General features: G+C 37.5%; 1 protein-coding gene across 1 annotated transcript in view; it reads left to right on the top strand.

The window, feature by feature from the left end:
- Positions 1 to 27,001, top strand: part of ghrhrl (growth hormone releasing hormone receptor, like) — a 42,330-nt gene extending 15,329 nt beyond the window's left edge. Inside the window, exons 2-13 of the mRNA XM_047160544.2 lie at positions 5,517 to 5,631; positions 6,060 to 6,167; positions 10,344 to 10,435; positions 11,676 to 11,773; positions 12,417 to 12,549; positions 13,736 to 13,883; positions 17,242 to 17,302; positions 17,520 to 17,589; positions 17,934 to 18,025; positions 20,473 to 20,602; positions 23,120 to 23,161; positions 23,990 to 27,001. Of these exons, the coding sequence (XP_047016500.2) occupies positions 5,517 to 5,631; positions 6,060 to 6,167; positions 10,344 to 10,435; positions 11,676 to 11,773; positions 12,417 to 12,549; positions 13,736 to 13,883; positions 17,242 to 17,302; positions 17,520 to 17,589; positions 17,934 to 18,025; positions 20,473 to 20,602; positions 23,120 to 23,161; positions 23,990 to 24,091 (1,191 nt within the window). The 3' untranslated portion in view covers positions 24,092 to 27,001. The remainder of the gene's footprint in view (positions 1 to 5,516; positions 5,632 to 6,059; positions 6,168 to 10,343; positions 10,436 to 11,675; positions 11,774 to 12,416; positions 12,550 to 13,735; positions 13,884 to 17,241; positions 17,303 to 17,519; positions 17,590 to 17,933; positions 18,026 to 20,472; positions 20,603 to 23,119; positions 23,162 to 23,989) is intronic.
- Positions 27,002 to 27,467: the final 466 nt, after the last annotated feature.

The following is a 27,467-nucleotide window of genomic DNA, read 5'->3' as shown; positions in this document are numbered from 1 at the left end:
TTGTTGTTTGTTTAGTTTTTTCCCCCTGGTGCATCCTGCATGATAAACATTGTGTTGATGTGTACGTGAAATTTTAGAAACATTGAGTTGAGCATATACATGGAAACTTTTAAACCACAGTATGCATTCCAAGGCGCAGTTTAGGAAATGAGCTACAGAGTTCAGAATTGAATGCTAGTTAAAAATTGTAGCTGCTTCGTGTCATAACATAGTCCTAACGTACGTACGTTTGGTTTTTAGTTTCCATGGGTGAACCTGCCTCAGAAATGGATTGTGAGTAAGACCTGTTTCCCATTTCCTGGTCAGATTGCACTCCTCTCGTGCAGGCTCTTAAATGGAATGGACCGTGTCGAGTAAAAGTAGCACTTTTTTTTTTTTTTTTTTTTTTTTTTTTTTGAAGTGGAATATAAACTACTCATATTCATGTGTTCCTTTTTTTTAAAGTCTCGGAAGAATCTACAGAAAGTTGATTACGTAAGCTCTACAGTCCCCTACGGAAACTATCGGAACAGCAAACCAAAAGCGATTCATATGTTTTCTGCTGTAGACTGAAGACATTTGGGTTTGAGATCAAAATGAATATGAGAAGAGAGTTTAGAATTTCTGCTTTTATTTCCTGGTATTTATATGTAGACTTGTTAAACGACATAGAACACAGCACATTTTGTAACAGACCACCCAATTTGTCCCATAGATCAGAGAGCTGTCTATGGGAGAAAAGCAAGCCATTTTGAAGCTGAATAAAAAGGGAAATTCAATCAGAGGCATTGCAGAAACAGTGGGCATAGCCAATACGGTACATTCGCCAAATACAGTACGTAGCCAATACAATGCATTTGGAATGTCCTGAAAAAGAAAGAAACCACTGTTGTACTGAGCAACAGACTTCGAATATGTCAGCCAAGGAAAACAACAGGAGTTGATGGCAGAAACGTTGTGAGAGCTGTGAAGGAAAAACCCCAAAACAACAATCAATGACGCCACTAATAACCTCCACAGGGCAGGCGTGAAAGTATCACAATCCACCGTTCGAAAAAGACTTCGAGAGCAGAAATTTTGAGGCCATACAACAAGATGCACAACCGCTCATCAGCAGTAAGAATCAGAAAGCCAGATTGGAAAAACAGAGATGAGCCACAAACATTCTTGAAGCAACATGAACCTCTACCGAAGTAAAGGAAAGACCAATGTGTGGAGAAAGAAAGGATCTGCTTATGATCCAAAACCTACAAGCTCATCAGTTAAACATGGTGGAGGTGGTGTCATGGCTTGGGCTTGCATGGAAGGTTTTAGACTGGCCAAGTCAATCACCAGACCTTAACCCAATTGAGCAGCATTTCACTTCCTGAAAAGGAGACTGAATGGAGAAACCCCCCTGAAACAAACAACAACTGAAAGAGGCTGCAGTAAAAGCCTGGACAAGCATCACAAAAGAAGAAACCAACAATTTAGTGAACTCAGTGGGTCGCAGGCTTGATGTAGTTATTGCAGGCAAGGGATATGCAACCAAATAAGTGTTATTTACTTTAATTTACTTCAAGACTTATTTATTTCCTATACTTTTGCTTGCCTAATTGGATGGTCTGCTACAAAGGGTTCTATGTTTTATGTTCTTTAACACATCTAGATTGAAATATCCTGGTATTTAAATCTAGATGTGTTAAACAACATAAAACCTAGAACTTTTGTAGCAGACCACCCAATAAAAGCAAAAGAAATCCTAAACTCTCGTCTCATATCCATCTTTTGATCTCAAACGCAAATGTCTTTGGTGCATAGCACAAACAAATGAATTGCCTTTGTCATTCCAATAGTTTCAGACAGGACTCTATTATAGCCTAGTTTGAACAAAAACTATTAAATATTAACATTTAGACCAAGTGGCATAGTTTGAAACATACACTGACCCCGTCGCAGGTGCAAAATCAAGCTAGTTTGCGTTTTGTTAGGTGAATTTCTTCCTGTGGATAGTTATGATCTCTGCTCGCTAAATACAACTTTTAAAAAAATAAAGAAATAAATTTGAGACAGTTTTAAACGCACTACTCTTGAGTGTATTCGTATTCATGTTCCTTTTTATGAAGTCTCAAAAGAATCTGGTGTCACCATGCTGTGATTTTATCTTAAAATATAGCACACACTCGATTCAGCCTTGATTGAGCGATTCATTGTTGTTCCGCTTCCTGGTAAACCTTTAGCCTCAGCTTTGCTCCGTTTCATTATTTCCGAAACTGATTGAAATACTAAAAAAAAACGATGCATGTTGTTCCGAACAAGAACGGGGGGGAGAATGGGATTTGATTTTCGAAGAGCAATCCTATGAGCGCAAATTACTCACAAGTCTAACACTCGCTGCAGCTATAACCTCCTGGCTTCTCATTCTTATGCATTGTATCAGCGCATTTAGACTGGGAAAGGCTCAGTAATGGCATGCTAGAATTGTCCCCCCCATTTGAATGTAACACGTGAGCTTTGAAATGCATCTTTTAAATAATTACCATAATGGGTGCCACAGGTGCTGTGTGACATTCTCCATAAGTCATGACAAACTCCAATATTAGTCAGCTCACCGGTGTCATTTAAACTGCGGCTCCGAAATAATGACGGATCGATGTGTTGTATAAAAAGAGCCTCGTCTTGCCGTCTCTGATGCTGAGAAATAACTCTTTGAGGCATTTTTTCCCTTTGTAGTGCTCAGTCTGGGGTCATAGTGTTGAAATACTGGCACTACTGGACCGAAAATATCAGTATAGGCAGGTGATAAGTTTTCTCATAACTGAAATAATATGGCGACGTTGCTTCAGTTTTCTCTCAGAGTGATCAGCGCTCCCAGTGAAGTCAAAAGAGGGAACGAGACGCAGGGCATCTCATCACACAGTCATCAAATGCATGAATATTTCCATGAAGAATAGCATTTGTCTCGGAGAAAACCGTCCCGATTTGGATGTCTTTCATGCAAAGTGCTCAGCGTTCAGTTGAAAGTGAAAGAGGAGAAAAGCAGAGAAATGGATCAGCCATAAGTGGCTGTTTTGTGAGTGTGGAGACATGACCTCTAGATTATATCCACGATTCATGTAGCACTAAACTCACTCTAGAGCTTGGTCCATAACTCTTGAGTACTTTTGTACTTGTCCTGTCTAATCTGTTATGAACCACCATAACATATGCAACACAAATAAATATTAGATTTATAAAATATCTTTTTAATTCTTTCTCTTGAAACTTTGAATGTGAGAAAATGTAAATATACTGTTTAGAGATGCGTAGTGTTTTTTTTTTTTTTTTTTGCTATGTAGGCCTGTTTCAATGCATATATCACAGTTCCATTATCGCATGTTGTTGCCATATGGCAACAATTACATTTTATCATATCATAAAATACTGAAAATAGATTAACTTGTTTAAATCACAAAAAATAAATGTTAACTTATCTCAGATAGTGTTTCATCTTTTTTCTCTTTTAAGCAGTTTTTCCTAAATATTGAACAATTAATAAAAATTCGAGAGCCCTCCGAGGATGACCTTCACCATGCTATGTGAATCCAGAAAGGAAGTGCAAACAGCACTTTCTGGTCATCTGCCATGACATTTTATGGTAAAGTTAAAGCCCTCTTTTCCCAGTTACATAGGGAAATAAAAGTTTTATTTTATTAAAGTATTATTGCCTATCAAAAGCTCTGAGATAAATTCATAAAGGACATGAACGGCACCATGCAGTAAAGGGTTAAAAAAAAAAATTTGTTGGGAAGTTGCTGTGGTGTAAAATGAATAAAATGTGAGGTTGTGCTGTTATAGGAAAATAATCAATTAATCTGGCCAGTCTGGATCACACCACTGAATCACTAATTATTTTCGTATAGAAGCATGCTCTGAAGTGTTTACTCCTTTAATATACGTATCGCAGCATATTATCTAAATTTGAGAAATATTGCAAAATGTTGCTTCCCCCAGTGTCACTGCAATGCAATGAAATGCAATTCAGATACCCAAAATATGTTTGGATCTAATGTTTCGAGTGAGTAAATCCATCCACATACTTTTTACAACTGTATATCCTTTATTTATTAAGATATAACTTTTACATGCTTACTAGGTGGCAAAAAATAAATAAATCTGCGACTGGAAAATGCTTAATTGGAATTGTAATCTCATACATTTTGTGTTATTGTTGATTATATGATACTTTCCACCATTGCACATACGACATCAATTTACCAACTATATTTAAAAAAAAATTAGAATCATTTTATTACTTTTAACTAATTCAAGTAATAAAAAAAATAAAACTTTTTGTAAATGCAATAAGTCATGCAGTAGAGGGTTCATTTTTTCTGATGAATGACATATTATGCATTTTATCCACTCACAGTTATGTTTAATGTTGTGGAACATCAGTGTGAACAAGTTAGCTCCTGTTATGCTGTAGCAGCTATCTCCATACTGACACTGGAGACGCCTTCTTTCCTTACCAAATGCTTAACCATATCAATGAAACAAACGACATTAAATAATGTTTTCTTTTTATTTCTTTATTATTAGCCTTAGATAATGTGAAGCATTCCTTCACCTTTCTCTCTCTCTTGAAGTTAAGACAAAAAAAAAATGGACACAACTTTTCATGCTATCAAGAAAGCAGATAAACTCAAACTCCTCTGTCCTAAAGACTGTATCGGGAAAACATACAGCTATTGCAAAATTGCTGGCACTGGAGACACCTTCTAAAATAATATAGACTCACTGAAAACTTCACAAAAATGGTTGAGCCTAAAAGTCGATGTTTAATGCAATAACAAATCCTTTGTATGGGATAATGTAGGTCATGACAGTCTTTAGTTGTACTGGGCTGCATGTGCACTCAATTACCATTTTAAGGAAATAAACACTTCAAATGTAATCATGATTCAGCTAATTGGTAGGCTTAGCAGGGAAGAAAAACATTTAATGTAGCACTCTTATTGCAGTGATTCGTTTGGGACAGAACGGAGAGAAGCAATACCACCTGATGCATAAAATACGCTCGAGCAGAAAGCGTATTATATTCAGTTTGCCCCATTTCCTGCTGTCCACTGCAAACAAAAATGAAGTCTGATTTCTAAATATACCAGCTTTTACTGCATCAGCATGCTATTTTTGGCAAGTGACCATCAGCAAATACGGAGAGCCTCCTACTACCTTCCTGTGACAGCTTTATTAACGTAGGCTGTCGTCCTATTTCTGCTGCACAATAAGTCAGTCTATTAAATCCGTCTCACTCTCCTTTTCATGCACCTGACCTCGCAGTTTATTTTCCCTGGTTGATGGGATCCCTGGCTCTTTTTTTCTTTTCTTTTTTGAAAAGGCCAGATATCGTTATTTTTATCAGAGAGGAAGAACGTAGCTCAGATGCAGCTTCCAAGGAAAATGTCTGTGAATGTAATTCATATTTATTCAATTACTCAGTTTCTTCTTATCGTTATGTTCATTTCAAGTGTGCTCTATCTCTCCCGTCTTTATCTCCTTTTTCTTCCTCTCTGTAGGTTTGGGCAAGTTTGCACCCGGAGTGTGAGTATATATTCCAGTTGGAACGAGAAGAGCAGCTCTGTCTGAGAGGAATCGCTGAACATGAAAACCTCAGCACTTCAGGGCAGACGGGTCAGACTTTTAAAATGTGTAGAGTTCTAGATTTACATTCATGTTTATTCATTTGGCAGACACTTTTCTAAAGACCGCGAGACAGCACGCATTTTCAAGCAATTTCCTTTTTTTTTTTGAAACATCAGAACACTTTGTAATATATCGTGAGGGCCAACAGTTGACATGGCAATAAAATACAATCCACTTAGAGATGAAACTGTGGTCTCTGTGGCGCCTCTGACAAAAAAAAAAAAAATGATGTGGCCACCAACATCCAACCAGTCAGCAACCAGTGCATTCACTTTGTCTGTCGATCATATTGATTATTAACTCAGAAATCTAAAGCATTCTAGCACTTTGTGTTTTTTGAGGAAACTGCTTCAAAACAGCTAATTTGCACTGAAATTGGGCAGTTGTACAAATTGTGTGTGTGTTTGTGTGTGTAGGCTGCCTCCCAGCATGGGACTCTGTAGTGTGTTGGCCTAGAGCAGCAGTTGGCGAAATCGTCCAGGCCCCCTGCCCTGCTGTTTTCTCTCTCTTTAGCAACCACACAGGTACAACACACTCACTATACACACTCTACACACCACTCACAACCAGATCACCAATCACTACACACTACACACAACCAGTTCACCAATCATTACACACCATGCACAACCAGATCACCAATCACTGCACACCATGCACAACCAGATCACCAATCACTGCACACCATGCACAACCAGATCACCAATCACTGCACACCATGCACAACCAGATCACCAATCACTGCACACCATGCACAACCAGATCACCAATCACTGCACACCATGCACAACCAGATCACCAATCACTGCACACCATGCACAACCAGATCACCAATCACTGCACACCATGCACAACCAGATCACCAGTCATTACACACCATGCGCATCACCAATCATTGCACACCATGCACAACCAGATCACCAATTATTATACACCACACACAATCAAGCCATCAACCACTACAAGCCACTCACAACCAGATCATCAATCACTACACATTATTACACAGTCAGAAAATTACCAGTCTTATCGTTCTTCTTCTTCATCTCTGTTGGGCTGTTATATATTTTGCTTCAAAGCGACTAACAAAGACTAAAACGCTTCACACACCACCTTCGTTCTGCTTAATAACTATTTTAGCAACCACAGATTCATACCCTCTGCACATTTGGGTTCTTTTAAGTATTGTGAACATAAAAAATGTGACAATTTTCACTGGGATATTTCAGACCTCATTGTGAAGCGTACTGGCAAAGATTTCTTTTTTCTTTTTTTTTTAAATGAAACAACATGGCTGAATCCTATCCCTCTATAGCCATGTCCACTCAAGATCACACACATACGTCTGGGCATGTTATGAGAAAATAAGAACACAAGATATGAACACCAAAAAGACCTGTTTCATTCACCTCAAAGCTAGGCACACACACACAGATGGCCCAAACAACAGGCTATAGCTCCCATCAGAACAGGATGGAAAAAAAGGATTTCATTGTCATTTCTTACTTTTTTCTGGTCCTTGCTTTTTCGTCCTCATAAAGCCAACAGACATTCTGTTTCACAGTATTTTGGCTAATACATTAGTAAGGTTTCTTATACTTTTAAAAAAACATTTTTTAGAGATTACAAGAGAAAAACTTTGATGGAATTTTTTTTTGTCTCTCCATGAACCCTTATTTACATGCTGTTTTTTAAATTGCGTCATACTCCTCCCCCTTTCTGAATGAAGCAACTTTAAAAACAAGAAAATACAGAAATTATTACTTTATATAACCAACCTATAACCTCTTGTTTATCCCCTTCACAGCACATGCTAATCAACACCTAAACCACACCCACTAGTGACAAACCAATCAATAATATACAGCTGTAGCAAACAGTAAATCTGCCTAGCAACCAGCAATCTTTTATCCAATAACAACCCCCTATCAGTGACAAGCTAACCAGGCTTCCTATAGCTAGCTGGCTAAAATAAAGTAAGCTAAAATAAATAATTGGTGTAAAAAAAAAAAAAAAATTAAATCAAATAACAAACACATTGTCATGAATTAAAATGATAGTTAAGCAAAAATATTACATTCATAAGTTTTCCCTTAACCCAAATGGAGTTATACTTCTCTCTTTGTGCACTGGAACTGTGAAGCTAACATTGCTAACATATAAGAACAGCAAACAGCAATCATAAAATTATCCCAGTTGTTTAGTGTTTAACGACTAATCAAGTACGTATGACAGACTGTTATGTATAAATGTGGACATAAGGGGGTTATTGAGCTAAAAAACTGTCATAGCAGCCATCCTGAAGCGTTGTATAAGTCATCCTCAGATGTGGTTAAAGTAGCAAAATTCTTTCCTCAAATCAAAGGGCAATTAAATTAACTAAAAATTAATCCTCTGGCTACAGCTGAAGTAAAGCAGGAAATGTTTCACATTCATGCACTTTGAGTGATGCTAGGCAGCACTACATGTGGTTATGGCATTCAGAATATTCATTTAATTATTTAAGGCACGGTGTATAGGCTGCCGTCATATCCTCTTGTCATATTAATAACGTTAATAAAAATAGGAAATGAAATACTGTTATGACAGCTCCACTGATAATGATTCAAATAACATGCTAGTGAGCGAAAATGACATTTTGTATTATATAGCCAGATATACACTACTTTTCCTGTTTCTGAAATACACCTTTATCAGTTGTCACCTTGATATCCTCATGCTCAGACTGGAGCTAGCTGGCTAGTAGCTTCCAAACACATTCTGATTAGTTCATCGTTTTCCTCACCATAGCAGCTGGTAGCCATTTAAATTCATTCAGTCATTCATTTGACATCTGGGGCTGTTACATATTGAGGAATCATAATGATTATTTTGTAGACATTTTACAAATGTCATTATATAACTAGGCACAATTATGTGGCGTATACTACAGTGTATGGCCAAAAGTATGTGGACACCTGGGCATCACACCCATATAGTATGTGAGCCATACAGTGTGTATAATCAGCTATGCTTTATGTGTACTATGTTATCCACCCATGAATTAGCATATTTCAGCGGGGTTCAAACCCCTTAGCTATGCCTTTGGTGTGTGTCCTAATGGCACTAACAATGAAGTCAGTCACCATATATCAATGGTCTTCCTAATCTGAGATGAGAACCTGTTAATCACATAAAGTGCACCTGTAATCAGCTAATCAGCAACGTTCTCATTCAACCACTCCATTCCCCAGTGAAGACGAGTTGCAGACGCAATTAAAGAAGCCCAGCAGGTATTTCAAAATTCAGAATAATCACAGAAGCTGGAGGAGAATAAAGTAGCAAAAATCTCTCTCTCTCTCTCTCTCTCTCTCTCTCTCTCTCTCTCTCTCTCTCTCTCTCTCTCTCTCTCTCTCTCTCTCTCTTTCCCCCATTTGTTTCACCATTAGTGAATGATCATTCTACAGGAAAAGTCGTTCATTACATGTAAATAATAATAATGTCCTTATTTAACATCCCACCATAAAATAATTTTTAAAACAAACACCAGTATTTCAAGCAGTTGATTTTCATGGTGTGTAACCAGAAACCTAACCCTTGGAGAAACAAATCACGTGTACGTCTCCACTCTAAACAAAATTACCTGCCTGCCAGGTTGGGTGAGCTCCAAGGGGGCCTGTGTTTTAATAAGCTTGGTGCTGAGTGAAGAGTGGAGCGGTTCGAACTTTCTGGGTCTGGGTTTAAACATAAATACTATGATAGGTAAATAAATATTACATTATTTGAATGCTACAATATGCAGGGAATGATTTTTGTGTGCTATTTGTATAGCACTTGTGATGGGATTATGAATTATGGGATGCCATTTCTTTTGAAATAAAACAAGGATATAATAATATTAAATAAATTATATATATATATATATATATATATATATATTTCTATAGTTTATGGTCTAGTATGTGCTACATGTTACCATTTAGGACCGAACATAATGTCCTACGATTATCTATTTTTAACATAGCTGTAACAGGCTTTTGTTGAGTTACAGTTTGCTTAATTCATAATTATTATATAGGTTTTGGTTCCTTAGACCATAGCTCTGTTCAATTTTCGACTCTGATTGGTCAGAAAGTGTTGATTAATTTTCTAAAACAGCAGCTCTGGCAGTAGTGACAGCTGTACATCAAAGAGCTTGGTCTAATACAGTATGGTTTCTATAGTAACAACCCATTCACGGTGACTTTTGTGGCAGACGCACCATGTAATCTAAACCTAATAATAACATCTTGTGCTTTAACAAAGAAAAATATCATCATTGATATGCTGAAGCTTTCCGGAAGGAGTCTCCAGTGTCATCGCTCTGTAACAGTCAGAGGTACAGCTGTAACTTTACATTTTCCACAGAACATGTTCAGCACCAAGCTGCGTTTTTTTTTTTCCTGTTAACTTCACAAGAGAATAATAGCTGTTATTACAAAAGTGATCACTAGTATTGTGGATGTGTCATTCTTTAACAAATAAAAAAATCCCAAATTGCTGTTGTATAAGACGAGGAAAAGATTTCACAGGAACATCACACTATGTCGCCGTTGATTATTTTCCTATAGAAGCCTGTAGCACGCCCTTGTTTTATTCACGTTTTATTCCTTATTTATTTCCATCGTGCATCACGGCCGTCTGTTAGAGGACTCTTTAATGTTTGACTCATTGTCCTGTAGGTACAGTGAGCCGTAACTGCACCAGTTTGGGCTGGTCGGATTCGTTTCCTCCCTACCATGAGGCCTGCAGCATCGACGACGACATCCCAGAGGTCAGTGCAGCGTTTACCGAAATACATACGTTTACAAGCAAGATAATATTAAAGCTGTACAGGATAGAAAATCTGTTTTAATTCCACATTGTTGTACAATTGCTCCGATGGGATTATCAGTCTAATTTTATAGTTTGATCATTGTAAGATGGGGTCATTGAATATAAACAGAACCATACATAAATAAGAAAAATTTCATCACGGTCATTAAATGTATCTCATGCATGACCTTTCTCAGTAGGTCGTTGTATGTGCGAGATCATCAGTATCAGCGGTTTGAGTGTTTCTACTTGAGTGAAATGCCACCTAATGAGCTCTCGAACAGATGTCTGGGTTTGTTCATTCAGAATTGTGCTTTGAGATTAACTTGATCATTTAATTATGTTTTGTCTCATGCTTTAAATGAGTAACAGATCGAACCATTCCTGTTTGTCAGGGTCAATGTCATAATAAGTCTTCATTTGCAAAGGATGTCCTCATAAGCATAGAAATATTTGATGGTAAAGTCGATGTCGGTCCGGTTTGTCTTTAAATAATCTGTTCTCATTTCGTGTACCAAAGAACAATAAGCCCTCTTGCCTAAATGACTGTCATCCTGTATTCTTAACATCGCTTAACATGAAGGTTTTTGAGAGGCTTATCAAAAATTACATCTGCTCCTCCATCCCTGACACCATCGACCCCCTCCGGTTCACCTGCTGCCCCAATAGGTCTACTGAGGACGCGATCTCTCACGTACAACCCCCCCACCCCACCCCCCACCCCCACCACCACCACCACCCTCACCGACACTGACACTGACACTGACTGCAACGAAGGGAACTATATACACATTTGTGTTTTTGAGTTTTGAATAAAAAAAAAAAATTAATAAAATTTCTATAGTGTAAAAGAAGCCATGCTATACATTAAATATTGAGAAAATTGTCATTTGTACCTGCAATGTCTTGCCCAGTGTGCCCAAAGTGTTACTACAAACAGAAGTAAAATAGAACCACATTTACTTTGTCACCCAGAAAATATGGAGACTGCAAACTTTTCCCCTTGTCTGCACCCTCACATTAAACCTGACGTTCTCCAGTGTTCAATGCTCTGAAGTCCAGACGCAGTCCTGATGCATTACTAACAAACTAGTGTCATTTCTCTATCATTGCTATGCAGGCATTTCACTCAGATGTTACCTCCTTCACTCAGATTAGCATGTATGACGATATGTAATTGCTAGTTGTGTGTATATCAGGATTCATACTTCACCACGGTGAGACTGATCTACTCCATCGGATACGGAGCCTCTCTGATCTCCCTGTCCGTTGCGGTGGTAATCCTGCTGATCTTCAGGTACTCCGGTCTTTCTTTCTCACCCCCCCCCAGCAATCTTGGTAATGCTAATGTTCGGCCCAAACTCTGATCCTCGAAGGTTTTTTTTTTTTTTTCTACCTCGTGTCACAAAACCTTTTATCTGGTTCTGTGAGCCTGGTGCTAAAAGCACATCTAATCCGCTTTGATTGTGAAGAAAAGCGCCAACATTAATTCAGCACATTGTCGTTTGGGTTCGGGCCTCCGTAGACGCTAAATAAAATAACACACAGCGGTCTGAAAAGAGTAAATTAATTACGACAATGCTGAGGAACCACCGCTGAGATACAGAGAGCCATTATGGTAGGTGATTGCAATTTACCTGGTGCAGACAAAACAGACTGTGGCCTTTTGCTGCCGGAGACAGCGGACAGCTTTCTGTGCCGATTATCTCTCGTATCTATTATGTCTCAGGTAGACAAGGTTATTTCAGTTTATACCACAGAGCTGTTAAATTCTTCATTATGATTGGTCAGAACAGATATAAGGAATAAACCACTTATAGGAAACAGTAAATCTCTTGTTGATTCTTTTCTATAAGAGCACAACCCCAATAGCTTTACAGTACATGCATGTACTTAACTGAAGTCTTTCAGTGTTACACTGTGTAAATGTATGTATGCAGGAGGCTGCACTGCGCAAGAAACTACATCCACGTCCAGCTGTTCATCAGCTTCATCATCAAAGCAGCGTCTGTGTTTATTAAGGATGCTATACTCTTTGGCAGTGAAGATACTGACCACTGTTCCCTGTCTACTGTAAGTGTATAGAGAGAACATGCGCGCACACACACACACACACACACACACTCTCTCACACACACACACACACACACACACACACACACACACACACACACACACACACACACACACTTTGTCCATCATGAAGAGGTTACCGTACTCCTCTCTGTTGTACATTTTATCTTTTTTATAAATAAATAGGTTTGCATGTTCTCCCAGTGCTGCGGGGGTTTCCTCCGGGTACTCCGGTTTCCTCCCCCAGTACAAAGACATGCATGGTAGGCTGATTGGCATGTCCAAAGTGTCCGTAGTGTGTGAAAGGGTGTGTGAGTGGGTATGTGATTGTGCCCTGCGATGGACTGGCACTCTCCAGGGTGTACCTCGCCTTGTGCCCCATGCTCCCTGGGATACACTCCAGGTTCCCTGTGACCCTGAAAAGGAGTAAGCAGTAGAAGATGGATGGATGGATGGATAAATAAATAGATACAGATATTTTATTATTTTGTAATCAAATAAATGATCCCTGAAAGGTAGGGCTTTGTGTTCTGTCAGTCCTTAAGGTATTTTTGCATTCAAGATTCAGACGAATAGGCCTGAATTGCCCCGAGTACAGCTTAAGGCTACGATTAGACAGTGATTGCATTCCAGCGTGGCACGGCTGCGTCGCAGTGATGCGTATTGTCCAGCATCACAGTGGACACTGTTTGTTTGTGCATTGGGTTTTGGTTGGCATTGCACTGACGATACGGAATGTTACGTTTAACGCTTGAAAGCTCACAAAGATCATACTTGCCGTCTTAATTTGTATACAAAGTTTTACAAATTTAAGGTTTAGATTAAAGTGCAGGGGTCTTACCTTTCCGTACTACTTAATTTGTATGAATTCGAACAAAATCAAACTCTGTTCTTTCTCTAATGAGATCTTGTTTTTATTTGCTAATATGGAAATAAGCGACTTTGGCAGGGCCTATATCAGCCTGTTGTTGATTATTTTCCTATAAAAGGCATGCGTACTTGCGTTACCCAGCCGAGATGTAGTATCAGCAGCACTTTGTTTCATTTGCATAACATTTTCCTCAGCTCCATGTCTAACACTTCACATCCTTTTCTCAATTACAGCACGACTTTATTCTCTTTAGCAGCTTCCCTTTATTAATAAGTTTGTCTCTTTTCTTAATTCCCTCTTATCTTTTTCATGCAGGCAGCCTGTAAGGCGTCTGTCGTGTTCTGTCATTACTGTGTGATGAGTAATTTCTCCTGGCTGCTGGTGGAGGCGGGGTATCTCAACTCTCTGCTGCTGTCTGTTCGCAGTCGCCGCTGCCTTTGGGGCTTCTCTCTGCTGGGCTGGGGTGAGGGGGCTTAACGCCGCTGCTGCTTTTCTAATACCACGTGGTCCATGCCTAGCAGGCAGTTGTTCCGGACTCAGTACAGCATGACTATATACATGTTATAGGCTTGGACCAACACCACTACGTTTATTCAATGGATTTGTGCCTTCGTCTTCTTTTCTTCTTATTATTCGGACTGAAAACGGATGATGGAGATACAAATAGATGTCAGAAATAATTATGGGATTCATAACGTCAGGCTAAAATCACCTGTATGAATTGGTTTCTTCCTCATATCATCTCAGGGAGTTTTTCCTCGCCACGGGCTTGCTCAATAGAGATAAATTCACACACTTAAAATCTGTATCCTGTGTTTATATGTTTCTGTAAAGCTGCTTTACATTGTTAGGAAATCGCTACACAAATCGAATTGAATTGAAATGGAATGAATCTCACAACAGCTACAACTTTTGGACACTGTCGTATTTTAGGTTTCACCTTATAGGTTTACACAGCACACTATGGAATGCGTGCCCCCACATCTCTCCTGAGCTGTCCACCAGGCCACGCCCACCTCCCCCTTGTCTCAGTGAGATATTTCATCATAATTATATAAATGATTGCATAGATAACCAGGTATTATATCATATAGATAATAGATTAATAATTACATAGGTAACCAGTGATTCCTAAGTCTAGCTTGAAAATTGCGATTTAAGATCGTAACGTTGTGAAGACGTTCTTTCGGATCCATAGCTGTAATATGAAGATTATTTCTGTTCAGATTGTGTATTTGTGATTTCATCATTGCATTTACAATAGTGTGATGTTTCAGTCAAAACCTTGTCGTAGGCCAGTCGCGCACTTTGGCAGGATAACCAGTGATCCATTTCTTGTTAATAACCAGAACGTGAGCATTGATAAGACATTAAATTACGATTCCTAGTTGACAGATTTCTGAAACTACAGAGTATAGATTCCTAAAATTGCAATCACATGCATATTAAGTATATAATTATGGATTTGCTTTGACTGGGCATTAAAACAAGGGAAACGTAGACTTCACAAGGAAACGGATGCTCCTTTGGAAAAGCCGGATGATGGAGCGTGTCATGACATAGCTAAAGTGCCATATCACTGTGACACTATCAGCAACACTCCAGTACCTTTCTCAGAGTTCTCACTCATCCTTGGCAAGACACGGCAATGGACGGTTTAATTTGGTGAAGATCATCTGAACGGCGTGAAATGGAGAGAAAGCAGCACACCAAATCAGTATAATGATAACACCGCATGATAAGTAAAGGAACCCTACTACAAAACAGACGCCAATCAGTACAATGGACCCACCGTCAAGTGACCGCCTAATCAATAAACTAGTTTAACACTCAACTGCTTGTCATTTGTTTCTTTCTGTCCGACTCACATTCTTCTCTGTGGTCTGATCGGTGAAAAACACATGACGCAGACATTCATGCAGGGTTTTTCATCATTCGTTGTACCAGGCCCAGGTTCTCTCATTGCAGGGTCTGACTTCATGGTGGTATTATCGATTGTGTTGTTTTTGTTGCAAATTTCTGCCATCAGGAAGTACCACACACCAAGTGATAAAAAACCCCTACATGAAAACCAACTTTTACCACATTTGTAAGTCTAATTACAATCAGATTTCCAGACTCTTACGTGACTCAGTTTGACTGGTTTAGGGTTTAATGCTGGGGTTTTTATTCCATTATTCGTCGTACCAGGCCCTGGCTGTCTCCTTGTAAGACCTGCCTTCTTGGTAATTTTCCTCATGGTAGCGTCATGAAGCGTCACACACTGAAATGAAAACAGACTTTTTCCAATTTCGTTCCAGCCACATCGATAAGTCTAATTACAATCAAATTTCCAGACTCTTCTGTTACTCAATTTCACCAATTTAGGAGTTCATGTGGGGTTTTTTTTTCTTTCCATCATTTGATATATAGCACTTCTTGATGGAAGGAATTTGCAAAGAAAAGTACAACAATAAAGATGAAAACCAACATGAAGGAAGGTCCTGTAATGAGAGAACCATGTACAATATGCTAGGCTGTTTCTGAAGTTTTGGGGACCCTAAGTGAAATCCTTAAAAACTTTCTTACGTGTCCCCCTGGTGGTTTGGGGTCTAAACGCCTTACTTATTGCACTGATAGTTATAAATGGCCATGACATTATGTATTAAAATGTTTGAAGTAAAGACTAATAGCTGTTACTATAACCACTAGTGTAGTGTGTACATGCAAGCAAATCCGACTTTGGTCGAATAAATTGAATTAGGTCATGTATTTTAAGAAATAATTCAGATTTGCTTTGCTGTGTGAACAAAACCTTTATTCCTGGTTACTCTTCAATATACTTTCATGATACAAAATTGAAGTTCCACGTGTCTCTGTGTGTGAACGCGTTCATTTTTTTAAAACCAATTGTATCCCACTTTCATATGCAATCATCCGACATGCATACTCAACTCAAAATAACCATATTTATACCATTAATAGCATCTCACAGATATTTGTTTAGTTGCCCATATCTGTATCTGTTTAGTGCTCCAAATATCCATATTTGTATTCGGATTTAATCCTGAAGTTTTTGGTAATTAAATATGAACCCTACCACTATGCAGCCAAAAACACTGGGAGGAAAAACACAAAGTAGAAATGCCAACATTGCACAGTTTGGGTTTGTATCTGCCCACAATATTTTTTAATGAATTTCATTGGTTCTTTTACCCAAAATATAAACACGAATAGCCTAATCAGTAGCCTAATTTCAACCCTGACCAGGCAGTTACTTAGGACGAATGAATGCTGTAAATGGTAAATCTACCAGTGCTGCACAATTAACGAAGACGGCTTTTGTTTGTCACACATCTGAACGCTCGCTTGCACCTGCACGAAATTAAAACCTCCCGTTTGTGTGACTTGCATCCTATGAGGTCCTGGTGCACGACTCAGCCAGATGTGCCTCCTATTCCTATCTGTATTTGTATCCCTTTTATAACACATTATCTGTTCATTCTGAATAATATAATGCGAAAAGTAAATTGAGCCATAAGGCAAAATGAAGACACTGGGGTTCAGCCTACAATCAAAATCTGGACTCCTGCCATCCTGTTTCTCAGATTTGCTTCAAATAAAGACGGACAGAGAAAATGTCGTAGTTAAGAGTCGTTCTCATGTCATATCTGAGTTGCCTTCCTCTGTGGCACATTTGAGTTAATTAAGAAGTTGTTTTTTCTTGGTTTATCTCTCACATGGTTTGAATAAGAATAATTAAGTAGACCAAATTTCCTCTCCACATGATCTCCATTACAGATTAGTGATTATTTTCACTTCTCTCTCTCTCTCGTCTGCAGGAGTTCCTCTGTTTTTTATCCTCCTCTGGATCGTCTCCCGGGTGTATTTTGAGGACACAGAGTAAATATCTTACTCTTATTCACAGTCAGGAATGAACTGCATCGGCAACTTGACCTGAAATCCTTGATGTCCATTAGAGCATTGTGCTTATTGCTTCATCATTGGCAGCACAAAACATATTTTTACACTTATTATTATTATTATTATTATTATTATTATTATTATTATGTTGAATGTTCTGACCTGATAAGCAGCGCTTGGCGAATATATTTTCCAGATGCTGGGACATTAATGAAGATTCCCCTTACTGGTGGATCATCAAGGGTCCGATTGTAGTATCCATAGGGGTAAACTTGCATACACTTGTATACACAAAGAGAAAGAAAATCCATGTATTTTACTTCATATCACAGCACTGTTGAGTCGCTGTGATATATCACTTCAGGATGTGCAGTTAGAGGAAAATAATCACCTTCAGATTTTTAACAGTATCTCTGCTTCATTACATCACACTATCCCCATCATGGATTGTTTTCCTATAACAGCACATCCCCAAGTGTTTTCTTGCATAACTCACCGGATCTGTGTTGTTGTTGTTTTTTTATATATATATATATATATATATATATATATATATATATATATATATATATATATATATATATATATATATATATATATATATGCACAGATCAACTTCCTGTTGTTCCTGAACATCATTAGGATACTGGTGCAGAAGTTGAACCCGCGTCTAATCCAGTTCAACAACTCGGCACAGTACAGGTAGGGAGCCTCTCGAGAATTAGGATTAAGATTTACAACACTGGAAAATGTCTTCCACACATACATTTACTTCATATTCATGATCATTCCAAATGCCTTAAAATTAGTTCAAAGACTGCACTGGATTATTAGATAGTTTGATTATTAGATATAAGATTGGATTATTAAATAATTGCAGGCATCCATGCCGATTGAAAAGGGCAGATTTACTGTGAAAACCTTGTTAGAGAATCAGAAAGATTTTTTTTATGTTTCACGTTTTAATTTTGTCATTTAAAAAAATGTAGTACAACATAGGCACATTTAGTTTAATGTAGAAATGAGAATTTATTTTACAAAATTGTAACACTTGGTCACAGCTTGCTTTATTGGGCTTCTCAATTTGGTCCTGCGATTGCGATTCTTTAAATAATTCTTGAATTTGCATCCACTTTTTGTGTACTTGCGTTCTCCTCCAATAAGACGTTACAATTTTGAACGGAATCATTAAAACTATAAAAAGCTTTGTGCTGATTAAAAAAAAATTCTTCCTCATTTTCAGTTTTTTCACAGTTTTTTTTTAATTTTTTTTTACCAACACCCCCATGTCAAAGTACGCATTAACTTGCTTTATTATTTTTGATTTTTTATATTCATTTTTGCACATTTACTTTAGATACACAACTGTTTTAATTCATATACAAAACCAAGTTAAAGTAAATTGAAACAGTATACAGAGGTTTAAAATGCATGTACAAGAGACGATCCAGCTAACTGAGATTGTATAAAGAAACTTAGTTTTCAAACATGATCAGTTTTCAAATGCCTTTGGATTGAATTACACCCTTGCTTGATGATTTCAGGGATTTCAGACCAAAAGCCAGAATCAAAACCTAAAAAGGAAATGGGAAAATTTCATTTCATCTGAGTTCCATAGAAAGCATGTACCTATTAAAGTTTTGCCAAGTGTGAGCAAATTTAAATAAATAAATAAATAAAAAGAAAGAAAAACAATATGAAAGCTATCACAAATGGATTTGAAGTGGGTTTTTTCTTTTTTAAGAACAACACTTTTACCTCTAATGGATCCACATAGCAAATCCAACCATTTCGCACCACTGGATATGGATTTGACGTCATTGCGGACGTGCTTTTCTATCTTTCTGTGTATAAAGTATAAAACACAATGCGTGTCTCTTCACTCAAGTGTATTTTGTGCGTTCTAAATTGAAGAGGTCCTCTTTGAGTAGCAGGCAGCAGTGCCTTATTTGAATAGAGACTAATAATGTAGAATAACACCTGTCAGCTGTATAGGGGGCATGGGATAATGGTGCTCAGTATATGACTGGGACAAAAACTTTTAAATTCCTATTAAAGAAATGGCATCTAATCATTGTCTCTTTTCTGTTTTGAAGAGCACCTATAGAGCTGATAGATAGAGCTTTCGTATTCAATTCTTAGAGACGTACGTGTATGTGTGTGAGAGAAAGAGAGAGAGAGAGAAAGAGTGACTTTAAATGGAACTTTTGAATTTCTTGTCAAAAGTAATGGTACATGAATACAATGCCTCAATGATTGTTTTGTCACGTTTTAACGTAAATCTTTAAATCGACACGACATCCAGTTTGTACTTCGCGTCTTATTTAATTACAAAGTAGGACTTGACATGTAGAGATCTGACAGACAGTAGCCACCCCTCACAGAACAATATTCCTAGTCTACATCAACTGCTTGATTGCATAACACCATCAGCGCAAGTGACGACAGATTCTTCGTAGTTGCAGGAAGAGGTCAGTATGGGGTCATTCTTTTCCAGTATCTAATTGGAAAGTTATCATCCTTGCGTAAACGGGATAACGTGGTTGTAATCGTAACTACATACCTTTCTTATTAATTTCATTGGTGTTTTAATCAATGATACGATATCGTTATGAAATAAAAGCTACGTCAGAAAGAAAACTAACAGGGTATGCCATTGTAGGGAATTTCCCATGCTGGAAAACTTACTGTCTGTTGTAAAGTGCTGACGTCACTATATCCAAACAGTTTTCTTTGCTTAAAAACCAACAAATGCTTTGAAACCTGTTTATTATTAGTCTTCGAATATATAGAGAGTTTGCTCTACAAGTCCCTGTGAATTACAGCTGGAGCTTCTGACCAATCGGATTTGAGAATTTGGTATGAAATGCGAATAACACTGAATAAGCAAAGATTTTAAAGGGTTAGCACATTTACTAACACAACTGCATAAATGCCACCGATGACAACAGGTTCAGTTTGAAAAGGTGCCCTTTCCAATGCACACAACTGCAAAAGGAGCTGCCAGTTAGCTCAAGATTGGAGGCAATTTCACATCGCAGGCTCAATTATACGCAGGTCCAAACATGTCCCTTTTCTGAACCTTTAGCATTTATACTTTGCTATATTGAGATATCATTCTGCCTTTTTCTCTGTCTCATCTTTCTCAGACGTCTGACCAAGTCCACGCTTCTCCTCATCCCCCTGTTTGGGACCCATTACGTGGTGTTTAACTTCCTTCCGGACTACGCTAACATCAGCCTGCGTCTCTGTTTAGAGCTGTGCCTCGGCTCATTTCAGGTACCCATCATCCCCTGTCCATCATCAGTGCGAGGGCGGTTCAATGCTGAACCGTTTCACTTCACCTTTTAAACTTTACATAATCCATGGCATGATCTTAAGTCATGGTCCGATACATACTGTGTAGCTCAAATGGCGTTTGTTCTAACCTCATGAAAGGCTTCGGGTATCTGTGTATAGTTTAACACGGCGCAGTTGAATTCTCAATTCTGATTGGGCAGAAAGTCTGACAGTAGCTCCCGGCTGTAATTTAATGCATGTCTTTGGACTGGGGGAGGAAACCGGAGTACCTGGAGGAAACCCCTGCAGCACGGGGAGAACATGCAAACTCTGCACACACAGGAGAATCGAACCCCGGACCCTGTCGGTGTGAGGAGAATGTGCTAACCACTAAGCCACCGATATGAAAAGATATGTTATTCAAAATTTAAAAAATAAAAAAATAAAAATGCCTATGAGATAAATATTGTAATGGGTAAATGCAGCAATAAATAAATAATATTGTGTACTGTTGCTTGGAATGCGTGAGCAGCCAGTGATCTTCCCTGAACCCACCCCAGTGGCGTTGACTGACAGATTACAACAGAATCAAATAAATCTGGCATTATGAATTGAAAAAGGGCATTATGAAATAAAAACAAACTGAAATGTGACAGTGTTTTTGTGAAAATGGGTATCTTATTATTTTATTATTTATATCATAGGCGTTTTTAATTAAGTTAATTTGGACTAAAACGGCATTCCATACACATCACCATGTCATATTTTATTCTTTAATTAAAGTAAACCTGATAACGTTCCCACTTTGGCCTGAAGCTTCTCAGAAAGCGTTTGTAGACCAGTAATCTGTAAGCGGCAGGTTACCATGGAGTAGGCCGTTTTTCTCCAGTATTTTTCTCCATTATTTCTCCATGTACTTGTTGACATGTTCCCTCTGTAAATTCAGTGTTCAGGTGTTTAATTAAAATGGACGAGTGTATATCACACTTTCTCCCCCTGAGTCTGAACTGCACCGCGGCCCTGCTAGAGTCCACAGTGCTACTTTCCTCATTTTATTCTCGCTGAAAGCAGTAATAACCCAACCTGCAAATCTTTTTGCCATTTCCAACCTGCAAAATGCTCTGCTTTTCTGAGAAATATTTCAAAATGAGCAGGTAATTCCTACAACCAAGACAGCCTGTGGCCACATGCAGTGGCTTTAACCCATTAAGGGCATATTTTTAAACAGAACATGCATTATTTTTGCATTTGTATCATTATTTTGTCCACTTTTTTAATGCCATTATACTTGACGTATAATTGTCCACTTTCATGGTAAATTTTAGTTTCAGATTGACCGAGAGGCTCCTCGAGATCTGAATACACCATTATCATTGAGAACAATTAGTACATGCGAAAATCTCATTTGCATATTGTTTCCATCCTCTACTACATGGATGTAACATTATTCACAGAACTGATCAGATTTAACACACATAAACCTCTTTACTTTGGGTCAGTAAATCAAGGCCTCAAAGTTGAAAAAGAAAAAAACTAACTTTGTGTATCGTATGAACAGGGACATGTAATCAAATATTCGTCGAGCTGTATCTTCAATAAGCTTCAGTGAATAAACGGTTTACTGACAGCCATCTTACTACTTTGAAATCAACAAATCACACAGTCTCATCTGCCCCAGTTCTTTCTCTCATGATGGGAGATTCATATTCTGAATTACTTTAGTCACTCATAATCATATGTATACGTGTGTATGTGTGTGTAATAAATATATATATATATATATATTACTCATCATCATATTGACCAAGAGTTAATAGTTAAAGAATTTACAACTCCAGCTAAATTAAAAAAAATAAATAAATAAAAAGAAAACACTTTGGGTCTTGTTTCTGGACCGAAAGACTCTCATGAGTGACGTGTTGTACTTTTTGTCAGGTTGTTGTTACATTTAATGTTGTGAATTAGCAGTCCTATTCTGTGCCATTATAGAAAATTACTCTGACCAATCAGATTTGAGAACTCAACAGCACTGAGGTATAAAAAAAAAAAAAAGCAAAAAAGAACAATGATTATAATCTCTACAAAAGGCTTTCCCAGGGTTTAACATTTGTTTATTTTCCAACTATTATGTACTTTTAGATATACACCTGGAGATTTTTGTGTACATAAAAAGGCATATTCTTGAGTAATGGTATACTTTTTATAGCGTACTTATTTCCCAGCACTGGCAATTTCAGGTAATTACATAATTGCATAAATGGAAGGAATTTAAGGAGCATAATTATACAAAATAGATGCACATTTTCTACTTTATCATTTCCAAAATAGGTTTATGCTGAAAGGGTAAAGCTTTGCAGATGGCTGTGGAGAGCAGATTATTTAATTTAACATTTACTATTTTTGTTGCTGTAGTGTAGTGCAAATGCAAATTTGAGATCAAAAGACAACTTTATTTTAAAGTTTTGATTAATAATGAATGTGCACTTGCTTTTTCTTTTCCCTATTTCTTTATTTAAGGGCCTCATGGTGGCAATCCTGTACTGTTTCCTCAACCAAGAGGTGAGTAGTTCTCAGCGTGATGTGTCATTTCCGTTAAATCACTACAATACTGCACAAGTGCGTTGGAGTGCAAAGGTTTGTAACCCTTGACTCAAATGGTATCAGTTCAGTTTATATAGGTGACTCCTTGCAGTGATGAAAAATGAAGGAGAATTATTTTGTCAAGAGGATTTACCAATTCAAAATACAGACCTCAGAAGTGATTCAGAGATGGATCCTGCTCAAAGGATATAAAACAGTTAAATATTGGTTGGGGTTATAAATGCAAAAGGTTAGAAAAGTTATTAGAAAATAGTTCAGAAAAAGAAAAATATCACATTTATAAAGGGAGGTCCTAATCTGAAATGATTTTTAATTATTTGATTTCTTCATCTTTTAAGTTGTCCTAAGGGTGTGCAAACGTGTGTTCCTCTGTAGGATGCCTACAGAGCCAGTACGATTTTTGTGAGCCAGTAGGATGTTCTCAACATGTCCGTATGGCTTTCCTTCTGGTTTTCCAGTTTCCTCCCATCCTACCAAAAATACTCTAGTTGGTGGATTGACTACAATAAATTGCCCCTAGTATAAGAAGGTGTGTGTGTGGTGTCCTGTGATGATCTGGTGTTCCATCCAGCATGTATTCCCATCTCACTCCTAGTGTTCCTGCATACTGTGGACTGCATATCCATCGTGACCCTGACCAAGATAAAGTGCTTACTAAATATGAATGAATGAATGATTTGTGCGCTTCCAGTATATCAATAACAGCAGGGAAAGGCATTATAAAACAAAATTTTTACTGAAATTTTTACTGAGTACTGAGAGTGGTCTTCCGTGTGTGTGTTTCAGGTCCAGAAGGAGGTGCGACTGATGTGGATGCGCTGGCAGGAGAGCAGTTACGGAGTCGTTATCGCCGGAGCCAAAGGCAGTCAGATGGATACGCCATTCTGATTCTGTGTCTATGTTCAACGCACAAGAGACTCTGAGGTTTATTTTTTCCCCTCTTTATCTGCTTTTTTTTATTTTGCCCACAGCAAGGCAGCAAGACTGTGATGGTAGGCTCCTGTTGTCAAATAATCGTTTTGCTGTAGTGGGACTCGCTTTTAATTCAGCAGCTGTGAAGCTGTGAAGCTGTGATGCAAAGCGACTGCAGCAGAAGTCAAAAGTAAAGAAACACACGTGACCTTGCCTTGTTGAAAACAATGCCTGACCATTTCTGAAAACCATGAATAGCTCTTCTTACTTTTTAATGTAACTTATGATCACTAAGCTGGTCAGGTGTTGATAAAATACTGCTGTGGAGAGCTTTTATGTGAAATGTGATTAGAATCATGGCAATCCTCAACGTTAGGATTTCATTCTGTCCATCTATTACTCTTGACGATTTCACTGCATCTTTCTTGAGCGCTTTTCCTTTTTTAAAGGAGTTATATGTTGTTTTTTGTTGTTGTTGCCTTTGATGTAAAACACAATTCTAGTGAAAACATTAACAAGCTTTAATTTTTCCACTCCAACTTCCCCTAAACACTTTGTTGAAACTTTCGTTTCCTTTTTGAGTTGGGATTTAAGAATAAGACAGAGCTTTGCAGCTCACTTCTGGCTGGGGGTGGAGTTCATTTCTGGGCTGGAAATTTTTTTTTAACAGAAGCCTGAAATGAACCAGATGGACAGAACTACTGCAGAGTAATATTGCACGTCTCAGTTTTTCTAATATATCATTGTCGTTATAAGACTAATTCTAGATTTTGAAACACGTTTAAAAAGTGACAAACGGCACCTTTAATTATTGCATGCTAGCACAAATTAGCACACATACGTACGTTCTGTGCATATAAACCGAATCGTTCTTTAATCAACCCTTTAACTGACCACTTGCAGTAAAAGGCAAAGCTGATTCACTCCACAGGTTACTAAAAATGTAGACTAGGATTTGGCATTTAAAGTTTGTGAGTGCGAGTGTGTTTGTTCATTTACTTTAAAGGACAATACAGGACAGTACAAGTGTTCTTATCGCACAGTAATAAGCCCAAAATGTTACCGGCCCACATGGAATTCTCCTGAGCGGCCCCAAAACACAGCAGCGTTGTCCTGATGCTCCAAACATATCCTTTGAAAATGTGTAAGATCACTTCTTTGATTTAAAAGTGAGTGAGTTTAGAAATTTTGAGGCAGAAAGCAGGCAATTATTCAATATTTGATCATGGAATTTGCTACGGTATGATTTGATGTATTATCCTCCTGTCAATATGTGAGCAAGTTCATTCAGAATCTGAGGTATGCCTAAAGTTATGCATAAATCACATTGCTAGCATATTTACAGATCTGTTTTTCTGTTTGTTTGTGATAATAATTTGTTTAGAATCGATTTTATTATCAAGTCTTTAGGGGGAAAAATTAAATTAAGAAAAAATGTCTGTTCGCATATTGTACACTGATTTTCTGGGTTATTGCCCACCTTTATCCTTCATTCTCACCACTCTTTCATGTATTAAACATATTTATACAGAGTAATGAACTAAATCATATGTTCTTTATCTTTCTTTGTCTTCTTTCATGTGTTTATACTTTTGGTGTATATTTATTATTGATATTTACTGCCTGATGAACACATCAACTGAGGTGTAAAAAATGAAAGAAAAGAGAGAAACAAAGTATATAAAACATTTTTATAATAACTTTAATTGCTGTGTACATACCATTCTTTTCATTATGTGGCCCTTGAGTCTGATTGTATTTTTAAAACAATTTTTAATTATTTGTATATGAGAATAATGTCTTTCATGCATGATAATCAAATGATTAATTAAACCATTTGATTAAATAAATTAAAATAAGCTTAAAATACACTTTAAAATAAACGTAACAAAATGTAAACGCTTTAAATTTCAGATTCACGTGTCAATCACGCAGCGCCCTCTAGTGGGGTATTAGTGTCAGAAAACCAAGTGGAGTTTGTTTAGAAAAATTAAATTAAAAAATTATATTTTCTTTTCAGTAAGCCATTAAAAACGTTGCATTCCTTCTGACTGGCTGTGTTATCAGCTGCTCAGTAAGTAATGCTCTTATCGGACAGTAATCAATGATGCAGTGGTGTTATCAGGTTCCCACCCCAAAGTGGATTATTTTCCTATAACAGCACATCTTGAACGGTTTTATTCCTCTTATAACACAGCAATTTGTAAATAATTAATTATTTTTAAAATATTAATGAAATTCTGGTCAGGTTTTAACCATTTATAGTTGCATTTAATGTTGTGGAACCTCCATAAGACATGTCCCTGTTAAACAGGAATTCTCACTATCCTCTTTTTCCCCCCTCTCTCTCTCTTAAAGTTAGTAAGATGAATTTTTTTTTTTTTAACTCATCTGTCATATGTCTGAAGACTTTCCTGTGATGGAAAACTTACAAGTACTGACACAGGAGACACTGGAAAAATGTCAAATTTTCTTTGTTAAATAGCAATACAATTTTAAAATCTGTTTATTATGCATGTTAGATTATGTGATTACATTTAGTTGATCACATTTGTCTGAACGACTACATTTGGTTGATCACATTTGTCTGAACGATTACATTTGGTTGATCACATTTGTCTGAACGATTACATTTGGTTGATCACATTTGTCAGAATGACTACATTTGGTTGATCATAATGGTCTGAACAACCACATTTGCTTGATCACACTTGTCTGAAGTATTACATTTGGTAAATCACATTTGTCTGAACGACTATATTTGGTTGATCGATTACATTTGGTTGATCACATTTGGTTGATCACATTTGGTTGATCGACCACATTTGGTTGATCACATTTGTCTGAACGACTACATTTGGTTGATCGACTACATTTGGTTGATCACATTTGGTTGATCACATTTGTCTGAATGACTACATTTGTCTGAATGACTACATTTGGTTGATCACATTTGTCTGAATGACTACATTTAGTTGATCGACATTGGGAAATTATGTTCCTGTAATTATAGGTATGAATTATGTTGATTCTTCTCAGAAGTTTTTCTTCGTTTGGGTTTATAACCATTAACTTTCCAACATGTCACCAAACAAAAGACAGATTTGATCAATATAACATTCAAACTTAAAACTTATGTTAAAAACATACTTTTCCTGTAGGCTCCATTACATTTACATTACGTTTCAGTCATCACAGAACAAAAGGAAACTGGTATGTCCTTTAGGCCACAGTCTGATACATTCCTATTATGAGTGTACTATTTTAACACACTATTTAGTGCAGGAGGGAGCTTCTGGACACAGCCCCAGGTCTGTGAGCTGGAGGGGAAAATGCAGCTTTGTTTTGCGCC

This window comes from Ictalurus punctatus, chromosome 15 (genome assembly GCF_001660625.3).
Source record: "Ictalurus punctatus breed USDA103 chromosome 15, Coco_2.0, whole genome shotgun sequence".
Taxonomy (NCBI): domain Eukaryota; kingdom Metazoa; phylum Chordata; class Actinopteri; order Siluriformes; family Ictaluridae; genus Ictalurus; species Ictalurus punctatus.
Note: the sequence above shows the minus strand (reverse complement) of the source record. Positions and strands in the feature narration are given on the sequence as shown.